At 25.0% G+C, this 11269-nt stretch overlaps 1 protein-coding gene across 1 annotated transcript; it reads left to right on the forward strand.

Moving 5' to 3' along the window:
* Nucleotides 1-3565: 3565 nt before the first annotated feature.
* LOC114119992 (structural maintenance of chromosomes protein 2) lies at nucleotides 3566-11055 on the forward strand. Its single transcript, XM_027981748.2, has 3 exons — nucleotides 3566-3759; nucleotides 5536-8405; nucleotides 8991-11055. Exons 2-3 carry the CDS (start codon nucleotides 5543-5545, stop codon nucleotides 9632-9634), a joined length of 3507 nt encoding a protein of 1168 aa, XP_027837549.2. The 5' UTR covers nucleotides 3566-3759; nucleotides 5536-5542; the 3' UTR covers nucleotides 9635-11055.
* The last annotated feature ends 214 nt before the right edge of the window (nucleotides 11056-11269 follow it).

An 11269-nucleotide genomic window follows, 5' to 3' on the forward strand; every position in this document is an offset into this window, starting at 1 on the left:
TAATATTAGTATGTATTGATTATAGAGTAAATCTATTCTATTATCTATGATATAATATACCTTATACTTATACATAGTTAAAAATTTAATTTTTTTTTCTTATTCTAAAGCAAAATATTTGTGGAGTATTTTGATTCATAAAAAAGTGGTGTTCAAGTAGGTAACTCTTTGCTGTAAAGTATAGGTATCGAGGAGACCTCGGATATGAAGTAGGTATGTCACTTTAATGGGTTTGTTAAATTTGAATCCAATTATAGGTATCATTGTATAAGAAAAACGACTCTGAACGGAGATGATATGTCAGCTTATAGGGTCTAGAGGCTAGGAATTAGGATATATATTTTATATTAGGTAATGAAAAATGTGGTTTATGTATTAAATACTTTTAATGACCTGCAGAATACCCCGAAATTAAATCTTGTACAGAAAATGTCAATTTAAACAACTGGTGTATGTTTCAAGTCTCTACGACTAGTCATATTTAACTATAACAAAAATCTAAAAAAATTTTATAGTAAATCGTTATTTTATGCATATATTTTGATTTTGTAGAAATTTAAACTTAAGATAATATATTTTTTTTAATTGACCAACGCTCAATTTCATTTATAATTATTGTAAGCCAAACTTAAGGGAAATCTTGTATTACATTTTCAACAAAATTTTTTTATAAATTTTAACTACAAAATAATTTGCAAATATTTATGTTTTTGATTAATTTTGTCAATATTTGAACTTCAAACGTTAATAAAAACAAATTATGCCTATGTATTCTTATCATTTTTGAATCATTATAAGACTGAATTATGAGGAACTTTTTGTTAAATTTTCAAGTATTTTAACTTAGCTAAGAAAATGTTATCGATTATTATATACATAAAAAAAAACTAAGCAAAAGCGAATATTTTAAATTATAAATAGCATTAAAATAAGTAAAATATTTTTAATATTAAATTATGTAAAGAAAATGACAATCTAAATAATTGGTAAAATTTTCAAATCTCTATAACCTATACTTTTTGAATAGTAACAAATATTGAAAATCGTTTGAGGATAAATCGTTATATCGTTACGCGATTTTGTAAACATTAATAATTCAGACGCTCATCTTAACCTTTTTAAATTTTTTTCTATAATGACGTTTCAAGTTTTCTCTATAACTATTTGAAGGAAAACATAGTGTTGAATTTTTCAATCTTAGATATAAATACAAAACATTTTATGAATTTTCAAAATTACTTACAAATTTTACTTGTTTCCTCATTTGGTTCTTTTGTCTATATTTATTATTTGTACATAATTTTTATGATGAAACTTTAACTTTTTTTTTGTACATTATACTTTGATTATATAGTACCCACTACCCAATATAATGAGTTTTAATAACGTAATTTATCAACTAAATATTTAATTGTATATTCCTTTTTTAATATTTAATATGTAATTTAAATTTGTTTTTTTATAATTAAATTATGCTTTTTTTTTGATTTTAGTGGCTACTTAAAATGTTTTTCAATGATTTATTTTGCTATTAAGTTCAAGTCCTAGTGATTATTTATTGTATACACTTATACTTTATAGGTATTGTTGAAAGTTTAATAGTTTAAAAATGTTTAATACACATCATTTATTAGGTACTAAAACTAAATATTATTGTATAATATATTTTTTAGTTTTTAATTATTATTGAAACCCTGCAGTAAATATAATATATATGTATTACATAATCATTATTATTATTATTTGGTTTCATTTTTCAGGTTTAATGTTCTAGGGTTATTTATTAGGGGAATCAAAATACCACGGACTAAGATATAATATCTATATATATATCTTAGTCCGTGCAAAATACAGATAAATATAAGTTATAGCCTATATGTATCTAAACACTTAATTCTTGTGCAATTGAAACTTTTTATTGCACGTTTTGGAACAATGTATAAGAAAAAGTATTATATTCAAATTAATCGAATTATATTAATTTGAACATAGTTTTATTCTGCAAACAATTATTGCATATTTAAGGGGTTTTGTATTTAAATACATATGTTCAATTTTATTTCATCTAAATGCATGGGTTTTCGTATTTATGATGGTTAATGGTTATAATTGGTATGCATGGTATGGTAGACATTATAGTTAATGTTACTATATCAATGTCGTTGAACTTGGATCTTAGTATAATATGAGTACGAGATATAAATTATATAATAAAGATAACGAAGATCATACAATTGACATATTATGGGTAGCTAGTTATTTATTATAGTAGGTATAGCTGGCAGGTATTTCTATAACACTAGGCACTAGTCAGTATATAGCATGTAAGAAAAAACTTAGAAATGTACATATTGTCATGCTACTATTCGTAAGACATTAAATTAAATTAGATTATTTTTCAGATTAGATAAGTAGTTGTTCATACAGATTATATTAAATAAATATAATTTAACGTATTTGACTACCTATGCACTGACAATTTCTATTTATAATCACCAAAATAGGTATCAAAAATTTAATTTTGTACATTTTAGAAATGTAATTGAAATTTTTGCCGGTGTTTGTTGTACAAAAATCTACTTTTTAGTTATATTTATTAAAATATTTTTATACTTAAAAATTTCACTGTGGCCACAACTAGCCACTGTATCAGTATTTCTCCTATAAGACCCAATCTAGACAACATAATACGTCACCTCCCAAATTCCTATTAGTTATTACTGTAACTGTATTCTGTATAAACCATTGATGTTAGTATTATACTATAATAATATGGTATTACATTATGGTATTAGGTATTTGTTTTTTCTAAACTACATTTATACTATGCATATTTTAATTATACGCGCTTGATGTATTGTTGTATTGAATCATTATTATTTCATCATCAGTATAATAGTGTAAAATACTAAAATGTAAATTAAATCTAGAAATTATTATATTTTGTATAATTACTTGAAAAAATCATAAATATCAATATTATATATTAATATTATAATATAAATTATAATTACATTATACACCTTTATCCTTGAATGTTAAAATATAATACGTATTATACAAATTACCTGATCAAGTAGAATACTATAACTGGAAATATTTTATTCTTCAGTCTTAGTATTGACTATTCATTATTGTTTAAATCTAAATGTTATTTTTGTTCATTATGATGTTAAAAATAATATTATATTTATGTTATTGATTTTTTTTTTAAAGTTCTTATAGTTTTTGTGCTGATTAACAGAAATTAATTTACTTTATTTACCAGTTAACTGTTTCACTATCAATAAATAATTTATAATTGTATTTTTTCATGAGCTTTAGTGGTTGGAGTAACTTTTTAAGTTAAACGTTATATAAGTAATAGAATTAGGATACGTAATATTTTTTTCCAAGTGTATATTTTTTATAATAAAAATAATTATTATCTAGTTAATTTTTATATTATATTCCCGCGCTTATCAGTGTCGCCAACATAATAAATTTGTTTTGTTTTGTTTTTTGTTGTGATAACAATGCGCCCTTTTGCGTTGCGGTAAAATGGCGGTTAAAACAATGTAACTGATAAAGGCATTATGGATTTTAAGTTTTACCTATGTTGATAGACTTTATACATTTTAAATTTGTTTTATATTCGTGTTCGTCGCCCGTCGGAAGTACTGAAAAGAAGTTTGTAATATAATATTTTGTTATTAACAGTTACTCAGTTTTTGCTTTTGATGTAATGATTTCGTTTTTCATTAATACGTCTACTTAAAAGTAAGTACCTAGCTCGATTACATGATTGTTATATGTTTTACTTTGTTCAATTAATTTGGTTTCCTATAATAAAAGAGTAATTACTAGAAAATGAATCATAGGTTAAACTATTAAGTTTTCATAATAAGTGTATGTGTGTTATATAATTAATAGTTATAAAATAATAATGTTGATAGTTAATGTTAAGACTATGATGACTGTAGCAGAAATGGTGGATTCAAAAGAAGTCATACCATAGGTTCTATGATACTATAAATACATAATCTGCGTCTTTTGGCCATACAAGAATTGAGAATGCAAATTTTGTATTTAAGTACTTTAAACAAGTAGCTGTGTGTACCTATCTAATGAATTCCAAATCTAAAATCTCACAGATCATATAAAATAATTAGTTCAAATTAAGTATCTGTTAAAATCTTTTCTTTCTTTTAGTGTTGTAAATATTTAATGTGACTCATTCTATATAATTTAAATTAAATAGTAGAGTGCTGATGACACGGTTTTTTTCGTGATTTTCTACTATTAGTTCTATTAGCTGTTTGGTTAATGATTATTGTGTTTTAATCGAATTTATAGATTTAAAGGACTATATCATCTTCTGTGTAAATTGCTTAGTTGATCTGTTACCAAATAATTTAAAATATTCAACTACTACACTGTATAGTAAGGTGGTTTGGTATTAAATGCAGTTATTGATAACTAGTGAAATTTTTTTACCTAAACATTATTAAACATTATTTAATTTGGTGAACAGAAAAATATTTTGAATAAGGATCACAGTTACAAAGAATTTGGTTATGATAAAATAGTACCTTAAGATATTGAGAGGACATTATACCTACTACTCGTATATGTTGTTTTTATTTTATTAACGCATAACATGGAAAATTTAATGCTAAAGAAAAACCATTTTAAACTGTTATTTTTAATATTAGAGTAAATGACCTGTTATTAAGTTAAGATAACATTTTCATTTAGATCCGTCAAAAAGTTTTTTAAATGTTTGCAGGTAATTTACTTTAAAATAAAATAAAAATAAATATTTTAAGGTAATATATTTACTTTAAAATTTGATAACACATTTTTTGATTCACTCAAATATCAAAAATAATAGAGTACAGTCTTTGCCAGATAAATTTAGATGGCGGGGGCGGTGCAATAACGAAAAACCAGAGGTTCTCCGTATTTCAATGTTACTACCAAAAGTTTATTAATATATATATATATTTATTTTTATACATAGATAGATTATTATTATTTATACATAGATTTTACACATTACGATTAGTTTGACATACACCTACTGAAAAGCGCCACCACTGCTATCTCAATTTATCCGACAACGACTGTAAAATGGGTTTTTATGTATGTTAAATTGTTCATTTTATTTATGCATTAATAAGGAAAAGACAAATACTTACAGGTATAAGTTTTTTTAAGACCGCAATTTTTTTTTTTATCAATTATTTTCTTCTAACCAAGATAACAACCATTTTTATTATTTTCTTTGTAGTTAATAAATATTTTTAGTTTTTGTTTCATATACATAAATTTTTTTTTTTTTTTTTGACACTTTGTGGTTTTACAATTTATATATATACCTTAGTATAATCTTATAACAAATAGTGATAGCAGTGTAATTTTTGCTATTGAGTATTAAATGAATTTTAAAATATTACTTAATGTTAAGTTAAGTTATTTTATTTTAACTTTGATAGACTGAATCCTTGACTGAATAATAGGTTGTCATTAAAATTTGTAATATTTTTTTTCCAGGTCTACAATGCATATAAAATCCTTGGTCATTGACGGCTTTAAGTCCTATGGAAAACGTGTGGAATTGAATGATTTTGATCCAGAATTCAATGCTATTACTGGCTTAAACGGAACAGGAAAGTCAAATATTTTGGATGCAATATGTTTTACTTTGGGCATATCTGCTATGAACACTATACGTGCTTCGACTATGCAAGATGTTATTTATAAAAGTGGACAGGCAGGAGTTCATACAGCTACTGTTACTATTACTTTTGACAATAGAGATAAATCAAGATCTGCTCCACATTATACACACAACGATGAAATTGTCATATCACGAGAAGTGGGAATGGGTTCTAAAAATACCTACAGGATTAATGGTCTTACTGTACCGGCTAAAAAAATCATGGACTTTTTTAATTCTCTACAAATGAATGTCAACAATCCTCATTTCATTATTATGCAAGGAAGAATTACAAAAGTATTAAACATGAAACCTATAGAAATATTGTCTATGATTGAAGAGGCTGCTGGCACTAACATGTATGAGTCTAAGAAAAGAAGTCTTGAAATGACAGTGGGCAAGAAAGATAACAAATTAAAAGAAATGCGAGATGTTGCTGACGAAGAGATTGTTCCAACTATGGAGACTATTGAAAAAGAAAAACAAATGTTGGAAGAATTAAATATGGTTCATGGTCAGTTAAGAATATTAAAGGAAAAGCTTGATAGTTGGAATTATGTACAATTAATGAAAAAAGTAAATCAATTTACTGAGGAACTAAAGAAACTAGATGGTATAAAACAGAAAAAAGAAGAATTGATTGAAGAATCAAAAAATCAGCTAAAAAGTATGGAGGAAAAATTAAAAGAAGATGAGGAATCACTAAAAATAAATGGTGGAAATAATTTGAATGTATTAAAAGTTAAACTTGAAGAAAAAGAAAAAGAAAAGGACAATATACAGCTTCAAGTAAATGCATGTAATACAAATATAAATATTGAGGTTAAAAAAATTAAAGATTTGGAAAAACAAATTAATAATAGTAAGAAAGGTTATGAAGCAAAGATAAAAGAGATGGATGACTTTAATGAGATGAATGCAGGCGTAGAAGAAGAGAATAAAAAGAATACAAACGATTTGGATGAGATTGATAAAAAAATACGATCATTAAATTCAGGAAATATATTTGGTGATGAAGATAATGGTTCAGTGCAGGAAAATATTAATAAATATAATTTAGAATTACAAAATCAGCAGACAGAGAACCAACAGTGTGCAATTAAAATTGATGGATTAAAAAAAAAGTTAAATGAACACTTAACTGGTGTGAAAGAAGCGCAAAAAACATACAACCTACAAATGTCTCAATTAACAGCTAAAGAAAAAGAATATGAGAAAGTTAAAGATGAATATATAAAAGCTAGCGAAGCATTAAATCAACATCATAATTTGAAATCAAGTCGTGATAATTTACTCAGAGAAGTACGCAATTTAAGTTCAAAAACTGAATCGTTTGAATCGAATAATCCGGGTTTATTCTTTAGATATAATGATCCAAGGCCTAATTTTGACCGACGTAAAGTGCATGGTCTTATTTGCCGTTTATTTACACCTATTGATTTTAGATTTGAACTGGCATTAACAACTTTGGCTGGAGGTAAATTATACTTTATTGTTGTTGAAGATGATACTGTTGGTAAAGATATTTTGGAAACTAATAAGTTTCCAAATCGTGTGAATTTTATACCTTTGAGCAAAATTAAATCTGATAGTTTGGATCCTAGAATTATTAGTAGAGCTCAGCAAATTGGTGGAGCTGATAATGTTTTTCCTGCCATGTCACTTATTAAATATGACAAAAAACACTTAAAAGCTATACAGTGGGTATTTGGACAAGCATTTATATGTACGACTAAGGGAATTGCTGAAAAAGTTTGTTTTGACAACCGAGTTAATAAGCATTGTTTTACATTAGAGGGTGATCATTTTAATCCTTCTGGAAGTCTTACTGGTGGAGCAAATACTCAAAGGCTTATTTTACAGTCAATAGCAAAACAAGATGAAGTTTCATTTGAGCTCCAAGCAAAAAAAGCCGAGTATGAAAAGGTAGATAGTAGCTTGCAAGCCATGCATAATTTGCCAGAAAAGGTTGCGCAACTTAAAGATCGACAAATTTCTGTTCAAGAAGAGTTGGACAAAATTAGATCAGATGTACATTTAGGACAACCTCATCAACAAGTTACTGAATTTAATAAAATTAATCAGCAAATAGCAGAACTAGAGGCTAAGTTGGCCGAAGGCAAAGCTAATGAAAAAAATTTACAAAAAAAAATTAAAGACTTGGAAAATAAAATGAAAAATGCTGAAAATATTCTAAAAAAGCAGCTAAGTGATGCAGAAAAATCGAGAAAAAATATTTTGGAAAAAATAAAAAAAAACAAAACAGAATATGATAAAAAAAAAAATAACTACAACAAATTAGAACTTGAAATTAAAGATTTAACTAGTCAGATGCAAGAAGAAGAAAACCAATTGATTGAGTTAAATGTTGAGAAGAAGCAACTTGAAGAAAAGCTTCTCACGTTGATGTCTGAATTAAAAATAGCTGATGACAAATGTAAGGAAGCATCTAAAGAATATGAGGCTCAGAGAGAAATTGCAATGAAAAATTCTAATGAAATTCAGCAACATAAATATTTGTTAAAGAAATTGATTGAAGAAATTTCAACTAATGAAGTTAATCTGGCTGAGCTTTCTTCAGAAATTACTAAAATGAATAATGGATCAATAGCTGCAAAAGAAAAATTTAAGGATATTGATAAAAGATTGCCTGATGAACAAAAACAAATGGCACTTAAAATGGATTTTATAAATTTTAAATCTGGTAAGATTAAATATAGTATACCATATTTTTTATTACAATTAAGGTTATTTAAAAATGTTGGTCGTTTTTTTATTTTTAAGAAAACAGCGTTGATTAAGTAATGACTATTGAAAGCTATAAAAATGTAAACATAGTAATATGCTTGATAGTTATAACAGTTCTAAAAATTTTCTATATCATGCACTTTTTGTATTTTATTTAAAGCAAACTTCGTTATCAAGTTATTTTAGTAGACATATTAACGCAAGTATTCCAAAAATTAATTACTAAATAAATAATTAAAATAACAGATATATAATATATAGATACTTATTTGTAACTTTCTATCATTGCTAGGAGCTTAGCTTACAGAAGATAAATAATTCAAATGTATAATGTATAATTGTATAATTGTTTTTAGTAAAAAAAATAAATAATGATATGTGTACTTATCATAGTAGTTTATGTATTTGGTGTTATGTATATATTTTGTAGGATTATAGAATTAATAAAATAACCATATTATTTATATAGCACACTTTGATCAATAAATTTAGTATAAAGTATTTAGAATAGTTTGAATAATTATATATTATTTGTTCACAGAGGAATGCAATCGGTCAGTTAATGAACTGCAAACTAGATATGATCAATTAGCAAAAGTTGTTGATCCAGGAAAATTGAATAACTTTCATAAACATATTCAAGAGTATAAGCGCCTTCAAAAAAAATTGGAAACAATTGTAAAGGATAAAATTAAAATTAATGAAATAATTGAAGAATTAGAAGTAAAAAAACGTCTTCATTTACAACACGCTTCAAATCGCGTGAATATAGAATTTGGAAAAATATTTAGTAGTGTATTACCTGGTGCTCAAGCTTGTTTAAAACAAACAAACGAAGAAGACATTACAGCCGGATTAGAGATTCGTGTTGCATTTAATGGACTATGGAAAGAAAGCTTAGAAGAACTTAGTGGTGGGCAACGCTCTCTAGTTGCGCTGTCTTTAGTTTTGGCAATGTTGCTTTTCAACCCAGTTCCTCTTTATATTTTGGATGAAGTAGATGCTGCTCTCGATCTATCCCACACACAAAATATAGGAAAAATGTTGAAGCAACATTTTAAACAATCACAATTTATTGTAGTATCACTAAAGGATGGAATGTTTAGTAATGCTAATGTATTGTTTAGAACAAAATTTGTAGACGGATCTTCTGCAGTAACTAGAACTACTTGTAATCAAACATAAATTTAATATATATATATATTTTTTTATTATATAATATTATAATGTAGTTGTCAAATTAACAGTTGTATCCAATTTAAATAGTATAAAAATAGTTTGACTTGTACCCATTTGATTTGTTCTAAAATTGTATTAATATGTTTAATTTAATTTGTATATTTTTGTATTAATTTTTTTTATTACTATCATTACTTAATAAGCATTTGTTTAAAGTTTAAACATTTTAATTAATAAACATAAATGTTTATAAATATTTATTTTTTATAGTTATATATATTATTCATGTTTTGATATTTAAAAGTACAACTATAATATTTTAGAAGATGATAGATTTTTATGTTAAGTTATTTCATACAAACTTTTTTTTTTGAAATAAATGGACATAGTTAATTTATACTTAACTCTCTTTACACAATGTTAAATGCTTATGTTACCAGAATAGATGATAATTCAGGAATTGTTGTGATATCCTAGTCATCTTTAACAATGACTGGAAAGGATAGGCAATGTTGGATATTTCGTAGTTTTATCAACATTTCTGTATTATATTAGACAATGTTATAAATCCATATCAACATTGCTTTATTAGTGATCGATCTGATTATGAAACATAGGTAGGTACCTATAGGCTATAGTATAAATGGAAAACTCTGTTATATGTTATTATTTTTATTGCTTAAAACTAATAATAAAATTGAAAAATTAAAAATTTTTGTGCTATATAACTGGTATTGTTATAGAATATAGACACAACCCGCAAGTGATTGCTCAGTACAAAGTGCAATAGTCATGTTTAATAACCTGTTTAAAAACGAATTTGAATGAAATGCACATACAATTTATTATTAATTAAAAATAAACGAATCAATGATTTTTTGAGATTAAGATTATGATTTATCTTCAATTAGTTTTTATTTCTAAAATAATTCAATCCTTATTTATTAATTTAACATAAAAATACAATGTTTATTGGGTGGGGATTTTCAAACAAAGTTAGTATTAGTGGGTTAGAAATTAAAATATTTCTCTGCATCACCAGAAATTGAGGTCAATTTACAACACTGGACTGAATGTCATATTTTCTGGTAATATATTCAAGTTGTATATGTACAATTATGAACATAATATAATAATATTATTTTCAAGTATCAAAAATTTTACAATTTTTAATTGTAGACCTTAGAATTAAGTGGTTTTATTGAATATTAAACAAGAAAACTAATGTCTCAAACTTATTTTTTTTAGTAAATTGTGTTGTTTATGCTTTAATACACTGATGATCCATTAAATTTTAATGGCTTAATATTAAATGTAAAATAATAACTTTCAGATTTTCAGTTGTACATATGTTATGTTTACATTGTAAAATGTCAATATTCTAAATTGTACAAAACATTTTAGAAATATAAGATTAATGCACAACATTGTGTTTTTTCATTATGTAAATGATTAATTATAATATTTTGCTTAAAGTTAAATATTATCTGAATATTCAGAATTTCAAATCCAATTATTTAAATTAAACATTGATTATGGACTATGGTAGATGTTTGGTCAAGTACCTATAAAATCTGGCTTATTGTATAAAAACGATTTTAAATTTAATATATCCTATTAATTGGTTGCTTTTTTTAAAAA

Source organism: Aphis gossypii, chromosome 3 (assembly GCF_020184175.1).
Source record: "Aphis gossypii isolate Hap1 chromosome 3, ASM2018417v2, whole genome shotgun sequence".
Lineage (NCBI taxonomy): Eukaryota > Metazoa > Arthropoda > Insecta > Hemiptera > Aphididae > Aphis > Aphis gossypii.